The 24,751-nt window shown below is 37.3% G+C and overlaps 1 protein-coding gene across 1 annotated transcript in view; it reads left to right on the top strand.

Moving 5' to 3' along the window:
* Positions 1–22,749, top strand: part of drd2a (dopamine receptor D2a) — a 40,347-nt gene extending 17,598 nt beyond the window's left edge. Inside the window, exons 2-8 of the mRNA XM_088428243.1 lie at positions 7,043–7,353; positions 12,262–12,371; positions 16,506–16,642; positions 17,677–17,885; positions 19,314–19,397; positions 20,337–20,718; positions 21,823–22,749. Of these exons, the coding sequence (XP_088284369.1) occupies positions 7,043–7,353; positions 12,262–12,371; positions 16,506–16,642; positions 17,677–17,885; positions 19,314–19,397; positions 20,337–20,718; positions 21,823–22,019 (1,430 nt within the window). The 3' untranslated portion in view covers positions 22,020–22,749. The remainder of the gene's footprint in view (positions 1–7,042; positions 7,354–12,261; positions 12,372–16,505; positions 16,643–17,676; positions 17,886–19,313; positions 19,398–20,336; positions 20,719–21,822) is intronic.
* Positions 22,750–24,751: the final 2,002 nt, after the last annotated feature.

Here is a 24,751-nt window from a genome sequence, read left to right as displayed (position 1 = left end):
AGAACCTCCTCAGAAATACAAACAAAGAATCAGTAAGCCCCTCCCGTTCCTTCGGACTACTTGATTAAATGTTCGCAAGAAAGCGTGGAGGGAGGGCACAAAACAAAATTGTTTTGTAGTTACACTGCGCACATGTGTGTTTGTATTCTGACTGTGGAGCGGGCAATTTATGCCAGCACTGAAACACATGCTGACCGATTTCATTGTTTGTCACCTTGAAGTGGCAATTTTAAATGTGGGTGGGGACTTTGCATCTGGGCGCTAATAGAAATATAGGCTGCAAATATAACTGGGAAAAACGTGACTGACTGACTAAATCGCGGCGTCATATCATATGTAATTGCTTTGTAGGTCACATGGTAAAAGAAACAGTGCTGCGTGGGATGGCTCTCAAACAGTCGGAACAAATGAATAGAAACACATTAAATGTTCCTTGGGCGGCAGTCGGGCGAGTAGGAAGCTCAAAGCTGTCAAAATAGTGAGTGGAAAATTGAGTTTGTGTTGACTCAACCCTTGACATGATATTCATAGTAATAATAACGATTATAATAACTGCAGCGGTTATTCTTATTAACAAGCTGCTCACACTAATTTTTTGCCTCGTTCCAAGAATATTCTGCAAGTATCTTTCTACATTCAATGGGCGAGTGAAGCAGCAGGTCTAATCAGTAGCCTGTAAAGAAAGTTTTGCTGAAGGCAACACAAAACAGTGTGCTGACATTGCAATGAAATCTGTGTCTGTGTTTTATAATTTTGATTGATCGGTCTCTCATGTCTCTTTTTGTCTGTGTTTGTTTATCGCATATCACCCAAAATGACATTGTGTTTTGGCAAAGGCTAATTGGGTGTCCGCTTGCTAGCCATCCCTGAAGGCATTGCTATCATCAGCAGGTTCCCTAGTGTTCCAATATATTGAAAGGTTTGTGTGGGCTTGGCTGCAGTGGATTTCCAACTTCAAAACAGCTGCGCAGGAAATGGCAAACCACAGAACATCAATCCTAATGAGACAAACAACAACAATGGTGGAGCCTTGTTGGTACACAAGGAGCAAATGTAAGGATCGCTACAGGTACCATTGATGTCTTAAGATCCCACATTGTCTGAAGTTCTTCCTTCAGCTCTTGGTGTTTCTCCTGCTTTTCAATTTTCCTTTAAAAAAAAAAAAAAAGCGTAACAGCTGTGGCTCCATTCGCTATTTTTTTGGAATAGGGCACTTTCTTTACAATTTAAAACTTGATTAATTATTGTTAAAAAAAGAAAGCGGGGCTTATAAGTATCTACACTTGCCATTTGGTCTTGCAAAGCAGAGCGGAGTAGATCATGCTGATTGTCTATAGATCGAAGCAAAAACCATTGTCATTCAAATAATTTTTAATTGAAGACAAATTAGCATGTTTGATATATATATATCTATATCTATATATATATATATATATATATATATATATATATATATATATATATATATATATATATATATATATTTATATTTATATTTATATATATTCACAACAGAGAAAAATGGGTTCAGTTATTCTTTAACCATGTGAGAGAATGTCTATCGAGTTAAATTACGACATTTTTTTTTCCCTGATGGCGGTTATTTATTAATTTTGATGACTCACTAAAAGAACCCACTGAAGCCTCTCTAATCTCATAACTATTGGAGTAAATGCAGTCGAATTACCGTATCCATTGTAAAAACAGCAGTTATGAGGCCAGTAGTTTCACACGTGCATAAGCGGGGCGGTTAAATAAATAAGAATCGACAGCACAGAGCATCTGAAGGCTACATCCACAAACTGGTCCCCCGGAGAACATCATTCTTGCTTCACTCACTCACTTAGTCTTTCTTCTCATTGTTTATCTGCAGAAATTATACCATCTCTCAATGCATTGAGTCAGCCTCCGCTGGCATTTTCTCTTATTAAATAAGCTGATTACGTGGTTGGAAAAATGCAGTTGCACATGTTCTCACGCACACATACACACAACTCACACTGCGTGCTAGTGCAAAGTGTGGACATTCCTTCATTATGTAGGCATATTTACATATAGTGTGTGAGGTGGAATAATTCGATTATCCTCCCTTTACTGCATTTGCAGTCACAGCGAAGTTAAAAAAAAAAAACCTTTGGACACAACATTAGGCACATCCAGTTATAGATTTATGTGACTAATATTTGTATTATTGAAGTCATAAATTGTGCTGCATCAAACCAAACTGGATTAATAATTATATTTCATTTAGCAGGATTGTCAAAATATTAGCAATGCCCTTTCGTATTACTAGGCAACAAGGAACAATTTATAAAACGAATAAATCTGTCAATCAATATTGAACCATCACTTCATGCATTGGAACTTAAGCTAAGATTGTGGCCAGTAACTGTGAATTTATTAATTATGGAATCACCCCATTGGCTTTAATAATAAATGTCCAATTGAAATGTAGCTTACAGTAGGAAGTATTTATTTTCCATAGATTTTCCCCACTTTGAACAAATGTGAACTCTTAGTGACATAGTCTAAAAACAAATCCAGAAAATGACTTATTTTGAAATAATTGCTATTTTATTTTGTGGAACAAGTATTTGAACCACCTGATAACCAACCAGAAATTTGGCTCGTGAGCCCTCCTGTCCTCCTCCCGTCCTCCACTGTATTAATTGGTCCTGTTTTAATGGGTTACCAGACATGTACACAGAAGAGGCATAGCCACAATTTTTTCAGTGGGATGGTGCATGCATAATATTTCGTCCTACCATCCATAAATATTTACCCACAATGTGGAGATGGTCCTGGCCCCCTTTGGCCTCCACATAGCTCTGCCCCTGGTCCACAGAATCATCAACCCTGCACAAGGCTGGCAAGACTACACAGTCAGTTTAAAATCCTACAGTACTCGCCAAGTCCTGTTGAAGTCAGCACATGTTCAGGCTCGTCTGAACTTTGCCAATGACCATCTGGATCAGCGGCTCTTAAATGGGGTTACTTGAAGACACTCCAAGGGGTAAAAGAGATTTTCTCAAAGTGTCTGCAGTTATTAGCAGCTCTAATTGTGCCATGATGGAAACAGTACCGTTGTCTTTTCAAATTAAGATAAAATCATTTGGAACATAAAGTTCTAAAGTGGTGTTTAGTGAAGGAAGTATGAGGAACAGCAATTCTTACAACAAAATCCCATTAGTAAAGATATAATGTGCTACAGGGGTGGTTCTATTATTTAGCACTAGTGTGGCACCCAATACGCTGTATCAAATGTTATTACTGTAGATCTAGGTTCAAAATATACATTTATTTTGCTGAGCAGTTTTGTGAATTTTTGATTTAATTTGAGGAGCAATTTTCTAATTTTGTCGAGCATTTTTTATTTGTTTTGCAGGTTTATCACGGGGGCCTGAAGCAACATTTTTATTAATAAAATAATATAATATTAACAATTATTAACTATAATGAATTAATTTATTATTAATAGTAGTAGTAGTAGTGACTATGTATGTAGTGATGACCGCAATGCAGAGACAATATTCAAGGAGGCAGCCAGGGAAACTGACCAGTTTTCAAGTTACTAATTTAAAAACTATTAGTGTTCCATGTTGATTTCCCCCCAGTATTTCAAAATTATTTTTCAAGCTGATATTTGTGACAACTCTCCAAAGTTGTATGCATTCACCAATCCATTTTTTTAGCCACTTTTAGGTCACGGGTAATTGTTTAAGTGTTGCATCTAGTTTTTGTTGTGTTAATGTTTATTAGTTAGGAATTTTGCTTATTTTCTCAACACTTTTCGACCTTGACCCATAAAGATGTTAACTTTTCTTCCTTGTGTTTGCGCCAAACATTATAAGGTTTCGCACACCATGTTGCTGTAGGTTGGCCTCGGGCTTTTGCGATATCCTCACCAACCACAGCAGGCTTCTGTTGTTGATCCTGGAGGCATCGTAACAGTTTTATGATGTGAAAATGACATCAATAATTGGTGTTTGTGAAAGATTGCCGATGCGTTTGCTGTCTCTTTGGAGCATTGAAATAACAATAACCCTTCATAATCCAACTCTATGAAAAGTGTTGTTATTCAGCAAGTTTGGACCTTTTTTCTAAAATGCAATTGTGTAGTGATCATCGCAATAGAGCTGCTATGTGAAACGCTTATTGGTATTCTATAACGTTAATTTCTTCACTACTTCACTTTAATAAGCAAAGTAATTGCTTAAAGAAAAAAAATCTCTCAATTTAAATCAGGTCTCTTATTCATTTCTGGTATGTGCTTTCATAAAGGATCAATTATTACTAACTCTACACCACATTACTTCCCTGTGCTCATTTCAAGTGTCTTAATTGCAACGTTCATTATGTCCTGCTCTTCATAGCAGTGAACTTGAAATATTGAACATATTTAATTAATTTAATCACCCTTGAAGCACAAAAGTAGACATATTTGATGAAAGTAAGAAACCAAACAGGTGCCACATTTGCGACACAAGCAATGATGTGATGTCATCTTTAGGAGACGACATCGCGGATCAATGTCCCCAAAATGTGTATTCTTCCTTCTGTCTCACTCCACTGTCAATCTCCTTGTTGGAGGACAACAGAGGATTCAGGACCTAGGAAGTTAAAACATAGTTTTCAATAATTTTGGTGTGTGTGTGTGTGTGTGTGTGTGGGGGCGGGGGGGTGTCTCCATTCACCCGTTCCATTAAAATACCTAACCGATGTTTGTTTGTGGGGGTTTTTGAAAGAAACAATTTTTTATGCTTTTTATTGGACGTTAATAATATTCCACAAAAGAGTGTCAAAATTACAGATTATTTACGATCAATTAAATACATCCTTCATTAACGTTTAGATTTATTGCGTTAATGTATTTTTTGTCTCTTCTATGTTTCCTGTATGCTGAGTGAGTTCGTTCTCATGCACTGGGCTTCTTGTGCTTGGGTTCTTAGAGGTTAGAAAACAAAGGGCAATCATAACCTTAAGTGGACACTGATTGTTATCATTGTGTTTGGCAAAAGTTGATAGGCTCCTGTTGCGTGTGGGAGGGCAAGTTCAGGAGCAAAAGGAAAATGTAAAATGGAAGTGACTTGTAAGTCCAATGAATGGTAAATCAAACTTTTAAAGAAGCCCTGACAGAATTTTGATGAAGGTAGAATGATCTTCCTTCTTTGCAAGAAAGAGTTCGCTAACCACAGAAGCTCAAGTTCAGCCACTTTTAACATTTTTAGTGCCATGGGCAACACTTCTCATCTTTTAATATAGGAATAACAATAATAAATAATGCAATTCTCATCAAATTTGTTTTTTTTATGGAAGGTAGCTGAGAGAATGCTAAATATACTGGTACTCTAGAGGTTTCCATAACGCCTGGTACTAAAAGAGTTAACCACATAAATGCAAAGCACCCACTCAGCCACAGCTAACGATACTACCAAACATGCTAATGTAAGTAGCAAGTCATAGCAAAGCTCTTCGCCACGCTAAACTTGACTTAACTTTTTTTTAAAGTTATTTTTGAATTATTTGGCCGGTGACAAAAGACAACAGCGATTTTCCTCTTGGTTGTCAAAACTCATCGCTGCTAGTTGCCATTAAAATATGTTTCCATGATCAAAAAAGTAATTAAATTTTATTGAAGTGCAGTATTTTACTGACATGGTTAACCTGTTTAGGAACAAATTATCAACCCAGTCACACCATATGCACAACTCTACGCCCCAGGCATGATTCTACAGACAAATAGCGTTTGCAGTCATCATTTGTAGGGAAGGAAGCAACATGAAGGCCTATTGAGTCAAGAAGCATACAGACTTGTGTCATCTTTTTCTCGCTGTCTAAACATCTCCCGCTGCCTCCTTTCGGATATTTTTACACTGGGGAAAACTGTGTTTGTGTCCCGCACTAAAGTCACTGAAAAGAGATGGGGGGTGGGGGTGGCATCATGGGTGTTTAAAAGACAGGAAGTTGACACCTCAGTCGGAGGTTTGCTTCCCCGAGTGTGCGGTTAGCTTCGGGCAACAACAACAAAAAAAAATCATTTAGTGAATCATCTCAAGGACTCTTCAAGAAATTGCCACCTCTTCTTTAGTATCAACCACGGCAAAGTGGCTTATTATACATACTCTACCAATATATTGTAACAATTTTGATTTGATTTATTCAGCATTCATTGGCACAAATTGCATGGAAAGAAATCTTTTTTACAACCTTTTTAAGATTGTAGTTTCTAACAAAAAGCAAAGACACAAACACAAAAAACACAAAACACAAACAAAGAAAAAGCCAATAATATGCATATTGCATTAAAATTTTGAAATGACAGCTTGTTTGTCATGCACATTAGAGGCTCGACCTTCAAAGTTTCATGCAACTATAAGAGCATACAATATTTATTCCCAATGTTATTTGGACAAATTCAGCATTATACTACAGTAGTAAGACAACAATGGTAATTTTACTCCTAAATATATAAAAAAAAATAGCAGGGTGGCATGGTGGTAGAGAGGTTGGCGTGTCTGCCTCACATGCAGAGGTGCTGGGTTCGGCTCTGGCCTTCTTGTATGGAGTTTGCATGTTCTCCCCGTGCCTGTGTGGGTTTTCTCCAAGAACGCTAGTTTCCTCCCACATTGCAAACTCATGCACGGTAGATATAATGATCGGTCTAAATTGTCCACAGGTATGTTAGTGAGAATGAATGGTTGTTTGTGTGCCCTGAGATTGGCTGGTCACAGTAAATAGCTCATCAATTGTTCCCAATGAAGGCAAACAATGTTATCTTCTTTTAACTTAGTTACCATGACAACCCATCAAAGCTATATTTATCTGGGATTGTTGGTAACACACTTGCGAACAATAATTGAACATGTAAAGATTTCTTTTTTGCACGTTATAAAAATGAGATTCATTTTTGCTCTTTTTAATAATTGAACATGTAAAGATTTCTTTTTTGCACATTATAAAAATGAGATTCTTTTTTGCTCCTCTTTTTATTATTCTTTTGTTTTTGCTCAATAAACCTGTATTTTCTTGTGTGTATTTCCAGGGCCTGTTGCTGGCCTGCATCACTCACAGCTAATGGATGTCTTTACCCACTATGCCTACAATGACAGTTTCTATGATAATGGAACATGGGGTTTCAACGAGACGGACCAAGAGCAGAAGCATGAGTACAACTACTACGCCATGCTGCTCACGCTGCTCATCTTTGTCATCGTCTTTGGCAACGTGCTGGTGTGCATGGCTGTGTCGAGGGAGAAAGCCCTGCAGACCACCACCAACTACCTAATCGTCAGCCTGGCGGTCGCTGACCTTCTGGTGGCCACGCTGGTCATGCCCTGGGTTGTCTACTTGGAGGTACCCTTACATGAAAATTCAAACACACGTGTGAGCTTGCAAAACCAGCGTATTCAGTCGTCAAGTTTATAATGTTCCTCGTTAAAATAGATGACAATGCTTTTCTTCTGTTCCAGCAATCCCAAATATTTTGCTTTGCGTATATTTGGGTGACAAGCCGCACCGGACTATAAGCCACAGGTCGTAACATCAGATATTTTTGCAGACTTTTTATCTCTTTTTCTATTTGACTCTTACTTTTTATCTAAACCTGGTTTTAGAATTGTCCGTTTACATCAACATCCTACCATTTACCGTCTGAACGTTCTTGCAGGTTTAGCACCAATTTACATCCAGAAAATAGATTGATGGATGGATGGATATTGTCAACATAACAGTGACAGAAGAGTAATAATAGTAGTTCAAACTTAAAATCAATACTTGAATAATATCTTCTTCTGTCTCCCTTTATTTAATTTATTGATTAGTTTAATGAACATATAAACGCATTGCATATAATTAAAAACAATATATATATATATATATATATATATATATATATATATATATATATATATATATATATATATATATATATATCTGTTCATGTGTGTATACTAGGCATCTCTTCACCAAAGTCGATTTATTCTGTTTTTCTGGTAATTCATGTGCGCCCATAAGATGAAATGTCATGTCATGTTACACTTTTAGTTTCGAAATATATGCTTCCGCACATCATAAGACCTTGCAAAAAGCTGTTAAAAGTTTTTAGAGAGACTGAGCAAAAATAAATAATGCTGATCAAAGAGGTGCTGTCAGTTGACTATTTGTACGTTATCATGGTGACTTTATGTAAACATTTTTAGAACAAACATAGCTGTCAAGTTGCAAACGATTCAACGACTTCAAGCAAGCCCTTAATTGGCAAGTAATATCATAAATAGCTGACTTTTTTTTTCCTCCTCCGTCTACATCTGACTGGAGCAATTCTATTTGAAACATCTTGCGCTGGTGCCAGCATTCAAAGACAAGTGTTTGGACTTTGTTGAAAGCACAGTGCTCCAATTATGAATGTACTCTTTTGTGTGACATTTAGAGTTTGTTTTTTTCCTTTTATTTATGTTTGTAGCAATATTTATAAGATGTGGCACTTTCACCTTGCTAAATGCTCACCAATAATTTTATCTGGAAGACAGCTCTTTGTACATCATTGTTTTGTTTTGTTTTTTTTGGCGGGGGGGAAGGGACATACAGCCCCTATTCAGCAGGTTAAAATATCAAAGGGGAACATCTCAGCAGGTGAAGGTCAAATCAGCACAGTACAGTAAATAAAGTACCAGCTGGCAATCTATAATGTATCTGTGATAATGTCAAATGTCACGCCAGACACAGTTCGCATGATTGTGAAGAATTCCAATTTTGGAATCCATCATCAGTTCATATGGTTTATTAATGGTTACCCTTTGCTTTCAGCAGATGCGACTCATCAGCAATGAATTATTGGTGCAGCTTTAAACTTGAGGGCAGAGACTGGGGTTGAGCATAAAATCTATAGTGGAAAAAAAAAAATCAAAAGCAAGCAAGGTGTGGGCTCCAATCAGAAAAATCAGTCTTTGATATATTTTTTCTTTTCGTGGCAGATGACGGGTGGGGAGGAGCGAGGGGGTGACCACCAGCCTCGAAGTCATGCCGTGTAATATAGACAGGCAATTTAAGAGTGCGGGGTCACTAAGCCTCCAGTGTCTCACAGTAAATCATGAGGATTAGCACTCTGATCCGATTACGGCGTTTGAATCTATATGATGTCATGGTGGCGACGGTGCATGTTTTTCTCTACATACTGTATGTAACACCATCTTAGGAAATATTATTGTAATGAATTCAGCCATGGACAAATTCGTAAGAAAAAGGAATCGATAAAAAGCGATTCAACTTCATAGCTCCGCGTTAGAGTAAGACATTCTCAGTCGATTGACACTTTCAGTGGTTATTTTCAAACATGTAATAAGAAGCAAATCCCACTGCAAATTGAATCAAAAAGTCATCTAGAGTCGCACAATAATATCAAAAGTGCTTCATGAGGCCTTTTTCCCCATCACTATTAACCACTATAAAAGTGTCATGTCTTAATTGGAGCACGTTTGGGATTCAAAACGATTGAAAACTAAACCTCTAATATGTTTTTTTTTTATAACATATTCATCAATAATACATAATAAACAACCAAACGCTTAATTATTTCAGCTCACAACGGTAGAACAGTTATTACATGCCATGTTGTATTTGGTGTTTACAATACTGACACTCTAATCAGAGCAACAGGGTTGCAGGTAACAAGGTTGCAAATGTAAGCTTCTCTCAGGAGTAGAAGCCAGCACTCCTGAATCCAAAGAACCTGAGCAGATTAGATTGACATGGCCCTTAGAGGCTACAATCTTATTGGACAGAAAATCTAATATCCATAAACGCACGGAAGCAGTAAAAAATACAGTTTCATGAAACACGAAAAAAAAGTTAAATGTTTCAAATGCTGTAGTAAGGTGAAGTTCTCATTGGATAATATTATAATTAGTGATACAGACAACTTCCTTTTCCTTTGTCTTTGATTTCAACTAACATTCAACATTTGCTGCACCGCTTCTGCTGTCAGCTCCGCGGCCTCCATTTTCAATTTCTCATAACAACACCTTTGCATATTAAGCCTGGATGCTGACACAATTTAAATCTCGAAAGTCTTGTGGAAGCATATCCACCGGCGAGCAGTTGTGCGTACGGAAACCAAAACAGCTGCGGCCCTGCCAACTAACGCACTTGTGTTTGGGTGTCAACTGTCAAAGAGAGACAAAGCGAGCAGTTTCCCGTCGCTGCAAAGTATTGTCCTGCCTGCTCCGATGTGATCTGACTTGTATTTGTCTTCTAAATTAAAGTCGGTGGGACCTCAGAGTTTGAGATGAAGATGTGATAGCGGGGAAGAAGAACAAAACGATTTTGTCAAGAAATCTTCCAACTTCTAAAGGTTGAAAAATGCAAAAGAGGAGCGAAGTGGAGAGGTTGAGACCGGGAGAAGGTCGCTCATTAGGACGTCTAATCTCTTTGCAATCACTGTCAACGTGAGTAGAAACGCTTAATTTTGGGATGACAAGGCCTCCGGGACAAAGATTAATAGACCCCCCCCCCCCACCCCCCACCCCCGCGCATACACCTGATACCCTTTTCAGAGCCGTGCAAGGTAGCAGGTGGGCTCGTGTCAGGCAAGACAGGCGGCCTGTCAGGGCTGTGCTGATAATGTTACATTCATAATGGGGTGCTTGAAAAAAATGCAAGCTTATAATTGCACCGTCTTTGAATAAAGATATCTGTTAAAGAGATTGGCAATTGGCAGTTTTATCATAACTTGATGCATCTTCATTATAAGGATGAAACGGTTTACAGTTTACCGTTGACAGGTAAACATTAGTGGCAATCTAAAATGCAGGCATTCTGTCATTTTTGGATTTGTGCCATTTTCCTGTTGACTTAAGCACTTTTGCGACCTGACATCAGGGGTGTACATTTTCAGCCCATCATCCATTTTTCAGTGGCCCCAAAGAAAAAAGGATTAGTATGCATGGGCACAGAAGTAGACCAGCACCTGACGAATGATGGACCAGAAAAAAAAAAAGAAGTCAATTGTCGGCCTCTGGTGGTGGCAGAAGGTTGGGCAAAAATACCCTGACGGATTGATGGACCAATGATTACAATTTCGTATGGCTTGAAAAAATGATGGACTGATGATGACGGAAAGGGTGAGGGGCTCATATATTTAGTGTCCTTAATGTAAAACATCACTTTCTCCGCATTGAAAGGAGCTAGCATGGCTGGGAAGCCATTATTTGTGCTGCCTTTCAGTCATGGTTTCATGAACTGAAATGAATACAGTAAACAATCTTGCTCAGCACATTCATTGTGCAGACCTAACATAAAAAAAAACAAAACATTGTTTAACAATTGAAATATTTTTGTAGACATTGAATTGATTTAATTTGATTGGTTTGTCACTTTAAAGATAAACTATTTCAAAAACAGCCAAATAGTAAAATTGAGTTTACTTTTAACATGATTAAAAATCAGTATGCATAATTGATGTTTGATCATTTAGCACAGGATTAATCTTTAATTTTATCATTGTTATATGAATAAACATTTTCTTACTTTGTTAAAAAAAAAATATATATATTTATATATATATATATATATATATATATATATATATATATATATATATATATATATATATAAAAATATATATATATATATATATATATATATATATATATATATATATATATATATATATATATATATATATATATATATATATATATATATATATATCACCTAAGATGACTCAAAACAGTAGTAGTGGTAGTTTTTCTCTTAATTTTCTATTTCCACAAATCATTTCAGCTGTTGTTCCCTGTTGTTTGTCCTAGTTAGATCGCCAGTTGGACCCTGTCCAATATTCACAACACATTGAGGCTTGGCTTCAATTGAAACAGTTTATTTATTTTTTGCCTCAAATGTCATAATATGCCGAGGTCGCCCATTTACATCAACGGAGGGGATACAATAAGGCTTATGCACGCAAACAGAACAATGCCATTTTTAAAATGTTCTTTCTTTCATGCTATTCTTTAATATGTTCCATGGATACATCCAATTTCAAATCCCTTGAAATGTCTAAAAGGTAAAAAGAGAGCCAAGGGGGGGAAAAATTGAAATACTGTACAGACATTACATTGAAATTGCTCACTTGGGCCTGTTGTGTAAATCGAAAAATGGCGTATTATTCCGGCAAACAATTTCTGCTGAGCTTTTCCTGAGGGCTTTGGCTTTCTTGTGTTGATAGCTGCACAAAGATGCCACTTGTTGGTGTTTTTCCTCTTGTAGGTGGTTGGGGAGTGGCGCTTTAGCAAGATCCACTGTGACATCTTTGTCACTCTGGACGTGATGATGTGTACGGCCAGCATCCTCAATCTGTGTGCCATCAGCATTGATCGGTGAGTCGGCTAATGCTCAGATTGCTCTTTCTTTCTATCCTGTCAGCTTTGCATGGATTTTTTTTTCTAAAGGAAATCTTTACTTTGCTTGAAACCTTTCTCAGTTCATGCCCGTCACTGTCAATTACTCTACAAAACCGATTCATTTTTACACCAATCCATTTTACGTAAATTGTAAAGATGTAACAAGCGAGTGGTATGTCGCATTTTGCACATGAAAATATAGAGTGAAAAATCTGATTTGACAAAATGAAATGTTCTAATGCAAATACTCAGCAGAAGACAGTTTTTCTGTGTTTGTACAAAGATTGAATTAAGATAATGAAGTCATACGTTTACAAAAATACATTTGTATCTGGTGTGCATGTTGATATGCAATTGCACGAGATAATACAAAAGACGTTTATGAACAGTAGTATTCGCGAGTGCAACCAGCAGGAACCAATTAATAAGACAAGGTATGAATTACCGAAATGAGTCTCTTTGGAGGTTTCTACAAAGCCTGGGGGTGTGCGCTCTCCCGCATCCTTTCTAGTTTATGACTGTAGCTGGGATTATGTTCTTACGTGTTAACTATTCACAAGGGGAAGCAAAGCAGAGAGTTAATTAGAAGCTGTTGAAATTTAGATTTGGGCTGCTATGTTCGGATGAAACAACAAATTTATTTGTTAGGAAGGTCAGTGAATTACCACAGGAAATACAACTTTAAATGTGAATATAACTCCGAGTCATTTAAATATGATCAAGCAATAAGAAAAATAGCTCAGTGAAGTCATTTCTGAGTTGCAGGAATGCTGCTAACTTAGCAACCAAAAAATAGAGGTTGCAACAAAATGGATATTTATGTAGTTTTAATTCCTAGAAAGCACATTGGAAATCTAAAACATCTGCGCACTTGGCAAAACCAAGTTCAAACATTGTATTAGTTGTACATCCTTGGCGTAACATCTTGCAGCGAAGCACCCTGCTCAAGTGAGCTCTACAAGGCCTTGCAAAAGGCGACGGCTTGCTTTTCATTTGAGCGAGTCCATGTGTTTATATGAGGCACGAAATCTAAAAATTAGAGCGAGAGAGCAAGGAAAATGAGAGAGAGCGAAAGTGCGAGAGGGCGAGAGCTAGAGAGAGAAAGAGGGATAGAGATTGTCACGTTTAATTTTACATGATCCCGGCTGCACAAAACAAAGCAAATGCTCATACCTTGCACTGATAGGATTGGATTAAGATACATGTCATTTTTTTAGAGGAAATCACATCATCCTATATCATCATACTTAATACATACATACATCATAATTTGTACTCGAAATAAACGTCTGTATGTACGCCAAAGGTAAATGACAGCACAATTTGCATTTAGATGTTATTTATAAGACTGGTCTCCTCTGGGTGTGCACTTGCTAATCCTCAAGGGGGAAGACTGTAGTCGTTTCCAGGATTCGCTTTCTCTTGCTCGAGAACATATGAGCGTCCGCCGAAAGGATCATTATTTCGCAAGAGTCTTGGATCAAATGTGTCGTACACTTGAACAGCTGGAGGCAGCTTCCTTTTTTCTACATGAAAAGAGAGTTTGCTTCTTCTCCTCCGTGTGCATACATCATCACTTTCTTGTTTATTAAAGTGGAGCAAAATCGAAAGGCGCTCACATTACGGGCGCTACATTTCTTCCATGCGCTCACAATGCAGCCGCATGCACATGCAAATGGTAATGCTTGGGAACATCATGATTTAAAGTAGGATATAAGCGAGTTATTTTGTTAGAATGTAGGACTAACAATTTAGCGAATTTATTAATCAATGAATCCGTCGTTGCTGTTTTATCGATCAATTGATCAAGTGGATGAAAAACAGGCTTTAATTCCCATTCATTCCCATTTGTTTTTTTTAAAAAAAAGAAGAATTTCAAATTCAAATTCACTTTGACAGTGCAGAAAATGATATACTATGTAGAAATGCTATATGTTAATGCATAAAGAATCAGTTACTGGTTTAGTCTATGTTATGAAAATAGACACTATGTTTGTGTTAAATTACAGTAACCAGATTTTTACTATTGAAAGGCTGAAATTCCGAGGATTTGAACAATTGTAAACTAACCTTTGTCTCACTGATTAATCAATTACCTTATGTCTCATTTTGATCCAACACAAATAAAAGATTTCTGCTTATGTTGCGATACAGAAACCAGATATATTCTGTTGGACAATTGTAAATGAAACTAGATCTGGCAACGATTAATCGGTGATCTTATTGATTCTTTCGATAATCTGCTATTTATCAATTAATTGCTCAATGGGTGTTTCCTTTTAGAATTTCCTTGTTTAAATTATTTTTTAACTAATCCTCCCTTTGGAATGAAAGAAAATGTGTTTTGCAATTGAAAACATTTTCCTCATTAGAAAAAAATACACACTAATAATGTGTGCCAGAGAGAAGCTCTCACTGCCATTCATTCATTCAATCATTCATTCATTAGCTTGAAGGTCACATGACCACTCAAAAAACAGCTGAGCTGTGGTTAGTCATTAGCTGAGCAACTATGATGTCATTTTCAGTCTTCTGCAAATGAGGGAAATTATTTTCTTTTTTTTCCCCCTCAATTTACATTCCACAAATGCAATAATAATCAAAGTATCTTGTTTAGGAACAATGAATGTGACAGTCTAAGGAGCCATGCCTTTTCTGGTGATTGCCACCACTCTAGTAACTAGGCTCCACTACGTAATGCATCAAGGTTAAATGATAAGAGTTGCCTGTGGCAACACGGAGTGGGATACTCACCCGTGCTTGTCATCATGTCACACACAATGCTGCTGTAAATCAGATATGTTTATCTATAAAAGACAAAGATTTTACATATCAGAAGTTTTGGGCTGAATTTTGACACCTGTGATTACCTTCATTTAGTTCTGGGAATTTGAGGCTTCACACCCTAGGAGAGAGATTGCTTGTTAGCACAAATCAACATAATGCTAGCAATTAGTCGACTAATCAAAATTCATTGATTAATCAATCTGGCCTTTTCTTATCTCCTCTGCATTTTTCACACGGCTGGGAGGCATGGCAAAACTTCAATCAAGATTTCAATCGACCGACACAAACATCAGTCCAATCTTCGTGTGTGAATAAATCATTCTGGAGAAACCGCACTACCTGAACAACTTGTTGGCTTAAGTCATTTAGGCCTGGTTTTGCAGTCTTTTTTGCCCCTACCCAACCTGCATCCGATCTCTTAATGGCAGTGTGAAAGACACATATCAGATTTTTTCAAAGTGACCCAGACCCTTGGGTATGTGCTGCACATTGCGATAAGTATCCTAACTTTTGACATGCGACTTCAGTCTGAACGGCCAGGTCACTTTCATCCGGCTTGCACGTAACAAACAAGCGATAAACATCACAATTCGGCGATCAGAAAGGCAGAAGCAGCTTGGACAAAAATAAAACAACAATAGAAGAAGAATAGGCAAAGAAGTTTCTGTGTGTGTGTGTGTGCTTGTGTGTCTGCATCTGTGTGTGTGTCTCCTTTAGTTTGCTCCAAACGTGCAAGGGAAACGTTGCTGTCACGGCACAAAATGCCATGGCCAGATATCGCACCTTTCCAACCCCTCCCCACCTTAAATGTAACAGATTAGGCTTCGGTATGCCGGATGTATTTATTTGGAAATGTGAAGGACCTCCCGAAAAAATCTGATATAAGAAAAAAAATTGGAATTGAGCATTAAGCCCTGCAGTGTGAACCTCGAAGTGCCACGGTTGTCGCAAGGCAATTGGAAAACTGCTTAACTCTTGAGGAATCAGACTGAAACCTCGGATCACCGTAATCTGGTTCCGGGAATAGAATGGGACATTTTCAGACAGCAGAAAAGAGGTTGTTACAAACAAACAAACAACATAATGCTAGCAATCCACAAAATTACATGACCACAGACATGGCCACCTCACCTGATCTGCACTGGTAGTCATGAAAGAGTCAGAAAATGTCCAGACCAGCCATTGTTCATCCCAAAGAGCTAATTAAGTGATTTGATTGTAGTTTTTTTCTTTTCCATGTGTAGATCTTAAGTACATATCATTAAGTACATATCTAATATTGTTTATTTCAATCGATACTAAAGTGCTTTCCACCTTTCTCAGTTACACAGCAGTTGCAATGCCAATGCTGTACAACACCCGCTACAGTTCCAGAAGAAGGGTGACTATCATGATCTCAGTTGTGTGGGTGCTCTCTTTCGCCATATCCTGTCCTCTTCTCTTTGGACTCAATAATACAGGTAAGAGGAAGCATATTTTGTGCTTATTTTGTGCTTATACATCTATGATACATACATGCATACACACATATTTAAACCTGTATCCTTTTTAATATTAACAAAAGAAATAAAACAATACAAATACAAATATATATATATATATATATATATATATATATATATATATATATATATATATATATATATATATATATATATATATATATATATATATATAAACAAATTATTGTAATAATAAAAAATAACAAAACTACATTTTCGCATTCATAATATTAAATAAAGCTAACGATAAATAGTAGCAAAAATGTCTTTATTAATTTCAAACAATACTGTTTTTGCGACCTTGTCATGTTAGAAAAAAGACTAAAACCGGTCAAATTTAAACTAAAATGAAGTAAAATAAAACCATATTAAAAAGTTCTAAAAACAAAGTAAAATTATCTGAATTAAAAAAATATATATAAAATAAACAAAAAGAAAATGGTGAAACTCTCATTGCTTGTTTGAGCTATTCTTGCTTCACACAAATACATGCACGTTCATGCAATTGAAGAAGACTGAACAGTCAATGGGTGTTATTAAGGTATTAAGTGTACTGTATATGAAAACTAATGTAGTCATCCAGTTAATTACAAACAAAAGAATAACATTTCATTGCTGAAAATGGTTAAAAAAGTAGAGTATCCCTTTAAAAATGCCTGGCTTGGTGGCTACTTTTCGAAAGGGATGACTCACATGTTTGAGTCCCCAAGCTGATGGAATAAAAAGGATTGTCATGTTCTAAGCAATGGTAGAGGAAGCTAATAAATGGAATTGTGTAAACATCGGTGAGGCCAGGTGCCATTTTCTTTCTCAAGATTTGAACTTCTCACACAATCCCTTAGTTGTTGCCACGAACACAATTTTCAAGCTACAGCATGTACAACAGCAAAGAAGGCTTTTTGTTTTTGAATAAGGGATGCCACGACCCACCAATAGTAAAAAAGGCTAAACACCATCTTTTTTTTTGTGATTCTTCTCCTTTCTCCTGGCAGCGACTCGGGACGCTTCGCTGTGCGTGATCGCCAACCCCGCCTTTGTGGTGTACTCCTCCATCGTGTCCTTCTACGTTCCCTTCATCATCACCCTTCTGGTTTACGTGCAAATCTATGTGGTTCTGAGGAAGCGTAGGAAGCGAGTCAACACCAAACCCAAGCAGCGCCAGTGTCAGGCCGCCGTCCCCGATGTGGCCACGTCACTCAAGGTCGGCTTTAGTCTTGGGGTACCTTCAAGTAATTTTCTGTCATAAATTGCACAAATCCTCAGACTTCAGGATGTAGGTGATCTTTTTGTATTCCTTGATGAAAATACTGTAGCTTGATTACAGTGTTGGCTTGCTACGTTGCACTTGGGTAATTGCGGCTTCACCCTATCATGATTTTTCATTTAGAACAATAGCTTTTTCCATTACCGGTTTACTTTGCTATTATTCTTACACTTTTTCTTCCTTTGGTGAAGTTATACCAGTCAACAAATAGCATGTTTATTCATTCAAAGAATCAGTCTCTATGACATGGATTTTCATTTATGACTGTTTATGTATTGCAGGGTTTTACAACTATTTTTCTTGGTTTTTTTCAAGTCAAATCAGACAAAAAAGTGAGTGATTTTTTTGTAGTTATTTTTCTTTAATAAAAGTGAACTGCTAAAATTGATGACATTAGGTACTACAGTATTCAAATAGTTTAGGAGATTACCGACTAAAGTAGTTGATCAATCTTGTTCTTAAAGTAATCCCTTTTAGATCCATATTTTACATTACTTTTGTACTTTGGAGACTAACCTAATCTATGAATTAGTACCTTCTACTTTAGCACCTAAATGAATAGATTACTACAGTTCTTAATTACTGAAAGTAATCAATTACTTTAGTTGTCAAGCTCAAAAAGTATTTGATTATATTAGTACCTAAAGTTATCAATTTTGGTATTTTGCTTTAGTACTTTAGAACCTAAGGTTATTGATTACTTTGTACTTAGATCACCGAAAGGAATTGATTATTTGAATACTTTTTTACTTAAAGTAATTGATTACTTCAGTGCGTAGTTACCTAAAGTAGTTTTTTATTTAACTCATTCTTATAGCGAAACTCTACATACCTGGGATAATATGAATCAATAATAAAAAACAAAAATATGTCTTTGGGATTGAGTGAGTTGAGTGTAAAAAGCATGTATTTGTGTATAAGCGTGTGCATTTGTATAATAACACACAAAAAACATGTTTCATAGTTTTGTTTTGTTTTACTGTACCTTAATAATATAATCCAAAGGCCTGTAAAGTCATTACATGGTAGCATCTTGACAAATGAGCGGATAATGATTATGATGAGAAAATAATCATTGTGAAGCAGACTAATCACACTCCAATACAGCGAGTGGCTGGCTGGCTGCACTTATTTGCCTGTCGTGAAATCTGCTTTATGATGCTGTCAAGTTAATGGTCTGACTTTCAGCGGCAGATCACATCCTCACTGAGCTGCCTCGCCTTGCCAACACTCATGTATTCGGCTTTGACCTTCCAGGCTGCCGTATCTGCGCTATGACAGCCTTCTTTTTGTCACTCGTGAGCTGACATTGTACTCGCTGCACGCTTGACACTTCTTTTTTTTCTCTTTTTTTTTCAAACGCAGGAGTGCACTCACCCAGAAGACGTGAGGTTGTGCACAGTGATTGTTAAGTCAAACGGGAGTTTCCCTGCCAACAAGAAGAAGGTGGTACGTTGTCATTATGCTCTTCTTCTTCAGTGTGACGGGAACACGAAAGCGATGGGCTCGCGGGGAGATTTAGCAAGATGTCACCTTGGGATATGACATCCCATCCACCATGTTAAACTGGGGGTAGGCGTAATAATTGGTTAGTCAGTTGTGTAGAACGGATTCATTGTGTTTTGAATTAATGGACCATATGCACAGCAAGACATTAAGCGTTTCCAGGGCAAAGGTCAGTTCCTGCTGTCTATTTGTTAAGTTTTACTGAGACGCCATCTCACTGAAAATTCACTTCTATCGATAAAACTTGTGGTTTTTAAGTTTTTATTGTTATATGGATCATTGGTATATTTATTATCTGTATATTTATGGGTGGGCGGACGAATTAAGACAGGCGGGCGGACGGACGGACAGATGGACAGACAGACAGACAAGACAGATAGATAGATTGGTCACCATCTACAGGGGACATTTGGACAAGCAGTGTGGGGAAAATATATGTACTCCTATAAAGGTAAATACCAGTGGAATATAAAATCCAAGACAATGGAACATGACATACTTCAAAAACAATAAATCAACAAAGTTGTTGAAAAAAAATGAGGCACTAACACTAAGGGCAGAGACTGATTCTGTACTGACGGCCAACAAATGAAAATGATCTCTGAGAAGCAGCTGAACATCTCTGCTGTCTTATGGGGTTCCACAAGGATCCATTCGAGGGCCACTGCTTTTCTTTTTGTATTCGCTGTCACTGAGTTTGATCTTGAGATGGAATTTCCTTCCATTGCTATGCTGACGGCAGGAAGAGTTATGTTCCACTTGAGAAAGAAAGGCCTCCTCTTTAAAAATGATTTAATTTAATCTTGAAGACATTGCCACTTGGATTAACTTTTATCAATAATGATATAACTACATATTTTTCATACTTTTGACACTTCTCAGATATTCATTAAAGATGTGGCCAGCAAAGGCGAGGATCTGGAACTGGATGAGGTCAACAGTGGAAGCAGCATCCATAAACAGAAGCCGCAATGCACCCTGGGAGACACTCCGGCCACCAGCCATCAGCGGCTGATGCCAGCTAAGGCCAACGCTAGCCCTACGTCCTCGCCCCCAACGCCCCCGGAGGAAAGCCAGAGAGCGGAGAAGAATGGAGACCCCGGCAAGGACACCCAAGGAGATCCCACACAAATGGGGGCCAAAGTCTTCCAGACGCAGACCTTGCCGAACGGCAAGACGCAGACATCTTTGAAAAGCATGAGCAAGAGGAAAATTTCCCAGCAGAAGGAGAAGAAGGCCACGCAGATGTTAGCCATCGTCCTCGGTAAGTTTGCTCACCTGTTACCGTTCCCATTATTAATGAGTGAACACTACAATCAAATGGAAGCATCGGAACTTCCTCAAAGAACGCGATACATTTACACTGCAGCTACTGTATATGGGTCACTGGTCCCCAACCACTGAACCGCTGGCCGCACTGAACTATTCTATTCTATTCTATTCTATTCTATTCTATTCTATTCTAACCCTGTCCACCGCCCAAAAATGGTTGAGCATGCTTGTGACCCACACGTGGATAAGCAGTTTGGGATGATGGATAGTACTGTACTTTCTCACATCATATATCATATCATATCATATCATATCATATCATATCATATCATATCATATCATATAAAAATGAAAATGCATAGATTATGCATGGAAATACAACGTTCAAACATTTTTAATGCATTTTCTTCTTTTTTTTTTTTTGCCCCATACCTTTCATTGAATTTCACTTTGGGAAATTTCTTTTCGAGTTTAGCATGTCACACTTTTATTGTATTTGGCTATCATTCAAAAGCAGCTATAGAAAGTGGATAGATGGAACGATAATAAAGATTGTGACTTCCCAAACTGCATTTTCATCTTCATTTTTTTTTTTTGTTAAGCCTTCATTTTTATTTTCAACTATTTATTGAACAACTTTTAGTTCATTATGTGACTTTTCAAGGTTATGGATGGCAGGTAATGAATTAATTTAATGCTGTATATTGTACAAAGATCACATTGTACGCTTACCATTTTTAAAAAGATTGCCTTATGTTTATGGCCTAGAAGTGGTTTTCATACAAATATTTACTCATTATGACTTTATTATGACACTCGCAAAGGATGACATTAGACATCAGTAATATAAATTTGTGACAGCACTCCATGTATGCCCTTCTCTATAATTTTACAAGGTTAAGTTTTGACAACTCACTCAGCATTACAGCCCCCGGCTTTCTTTGAAAGTCCGTGCAATGGAAAGCCTTTCATACTACTGAAGCAATGATGCAACGATGAAGGAAGTAGTTGGACACACACACATCACCTGGAGGCCAACTTTCTTCCCATTCATAAACCTGTCGTTCAAAACGTCCATGTTCTCCTCTCTCCTCAGGTGTATTCATCATATGCTGGTTGCCATTTTTCATTACGCACATCTTGAACACCCACTGCACAAAATGCAAGGTTCCCGCCGAGATGTACAACGCCTTCACATGGCTGGGCTACGTCAATAGCGCTGTGAATCCCATCATCTACACCACCTTTAACGTCGAGTTCCGCAAGGCATTCATCAAGATTTTGCACTGCTGAACCTGAGACCGAAGGATGAACACCAGCGTGTCACCGGGCAAATACCTCATCTTGGTAAGGAAAACGCACCGCAGGATGGGAACAAAGATTTCATTTTCAAAGTCAGGGAGCTAAGTGACCGAAAAAGTGACTTTTTCTTGTGGAAAGCTTCATCGGGTAAATTGTTCAAGGAGTGTTTTTCTTCTCTCCAAAACTCTGAATGTAAAACAAGAAATGTCTGTAACAACGGCTTGTTTGGCAAAGACCAATGTACCTTGTTCTCAAAAATGAAAAAAAAAAAAAAATGTGTTTGTCACTGTGTACTATATTCACTGCACACAAAAACTGCTATTTAATTGTGTGTATTTCTTGTTTCTTTTATATATATAAAATATATATAAAAATCAGTGTTCATTTCAGTGTTCAATGAGATATGTGAGCTCTATATTCTGAAAATCTACTTGGAATGTGTGTTCACGGCGAAAGACTCTATGGTACTTGCTGTATAATGTGGCTATGCCAATACCCACATAATTGCAATTTTATAAATTGGAATGTCATGTTTCATTTTTATCATTGTTATAATTTGTTGTAAATATAGTTTTCTAACACATTTACTGTGTTTATATCATATGCCTGCGACAAAAAATGTGATGCATGCCACACTGTTTCTCTACTTGGCTTCCCATGAAATGTATTTGTTCAATTCAAAAAGACAAGAAGATGTCCAATAAATGATGAAAGGCTGTCATTTCCTTGTCTGCTCATGGTTGGCTATAGGGGTGTTTTTCATTGTTGTGGGGTTTATTCACATTCATGCTCTTTTACCCTCATTTAAAATTTATATGTGAAACCCAACCATACTTTGAAACTCATCTATGAAACCCACAAACTACCTTCAAAACTTAAAACCCTACTTTCAAAACCTAACTTGAAAACCTACCCCAGTGAGACACCCTTTAGTAAGGCATTTATTTTGTCTTTAAATATAAAAGGATGGTGAAGTCCTTTTTTTAAAAGCCTAAGTATAGTCATGTGGGGTTTTCCTTTTCCTCTTGATAATGAAAAAAAAAAAAACCTACCATGCATCTTAAGGCATATTGTTTGGAAAAACTAAATAAGTAAACAAGTAATATGTTTTACATGTGTAGTAGGGTTTCTTATTAATATAAATTGAAAAGACTTTGCTTATCAATGTGCTTTTTTTATTAAAAAAAAAAAAATTCACATATAAGGCATATTTTGAAAGATTATGTGTAGTAAGGCTTTTTTTCTCAAAAATCATGAATATCACAACATTTTATTAAAAAAAAAAAAATACTAGCTTTAGGGCGGAATAATGACCATATATAGTAGGGCATTTTGTTTGAAGAAAAGAAAGATCCATGTGTCTATCTCCTTAACTGGTTGTCAGCCAATCACAGAGCATATATAACCAAACAACCTTGAACACCTCTGGACAATTTAAAGTCGTTGCCTGTCATAGTAAGGCACAAAATAAATAATTAAATAAATAAATAAAATACATGTAATGGGGTAGCTAGGTTACCGCAACTCATTGAGACATGTTGCCAATTAGAGTGGATGCCAGTAAATGTCAGCTTTACATATGCCATGCTTGCTTGGCAGATGTTGTGTTATGGACTAGGCATGGTGGTGATAACCATACTAAATATAAAACCCCATGCTATGATGTGTTGTTATTTTGAGCAGGGGCCAGTAAACTTCAACCTTTAAAGAGTGTGTTTTTGACTAGCAAAGAGCAACACATCAATCATTGTAAAGCTGTAGAAAAAAATAATGGGAGACTGGTCTCATGGTGCAGCTAGCAATTATTTGAAGCGGTGGATCAATCAGAGTGAAGGCCGCCATTGTGAGAAATATGGACTTTTTTTATGATTGTGTTCGTTACAGCTCCAATTGAATGTATGGATTCGTTATGTAATATATGCTAAAGCATTGCCGCTCAAAGGATTGTGATGCCCATATTTAAATCATGTGAAGAGAGACTTCAAAAGCAAAATTCGATGGAGGAAGAGTGTGTGTGTGTGAGTGCGTGTGTGTACAATTGTGGTTCAATGCCTATGAGCCAGGGTAAAAGCGGGTTTAAATGCATCCATGGAAAAAATATGTAAATTAGCAATTTGCCGTTGTGTGTGGCTTTACATAGTGCCTCAGTCCCCTGCAGAAATCTATCACTGTCTCACTGTGGCCCTGAAACACAATTTCCTCAGACTCTCATGAGAGTTTGAGAGGCGCCGTGCGTCCTGGCAACATTATGACCTCATGAGCATAAAGTTTGGATTCAAAGCCACCGGTGAAACGTAGACAAAAACAGCTGCAAAGAAGTAGCAAGCGAGCAAAATATGGAGGTTGCTTAGCAGTTGGGAATATTCACTGACCCGAAATGTTTTGCTTTGCGAAGCAATTCATCAATTGCATTGAAGTGCTGCAGCTGACAGTCAGGAAATGCAAGTGCAGGCCTTTTATGTACAAATGTTGTCTATTAATCAAAGGAAAAATAGTGACGACATGATGGATGAATGCGTGTTGACAGTTTTGCAATGGCAGACCAGAAACGCAAACAGTACCATAAAAGGTGAATATTGATTCGACGATTTATCCTCACAGTAGGAGATGCTGAAAAGGCAATTACAGCAAACGCTGGCTCCAGATTTTGAAGCTTTCTTTAGAAAAATGTTATAACATGATGTTTGGCACCATGGCTGTCTTCTCTTCAAGGAGAGCAATAG

This window comes from Hippichthys cyanospilos, chromosome 11 (genome assembly GCF_059441005.1).
Source record: "Hippichthys cyanospilos isolate Australia breed blue-spotted pipefish chromosome 11, RoL_Hcya_1.0, whole genome shotgun sequence".
Classification (NCBI taxonomy): domain Eukaryota; kingdom Metazoa; phylum Chordata; class Actinopteri; order Syngnathiformes; family Syngnathidae; genus Hippichthys; species Hippichthys cyanospilos.
The sequence above is the reverse complement of the archived record's forward strand: the minus strand, read 5'-3'. Positions and strand labels throughout refer to the sequence as shown.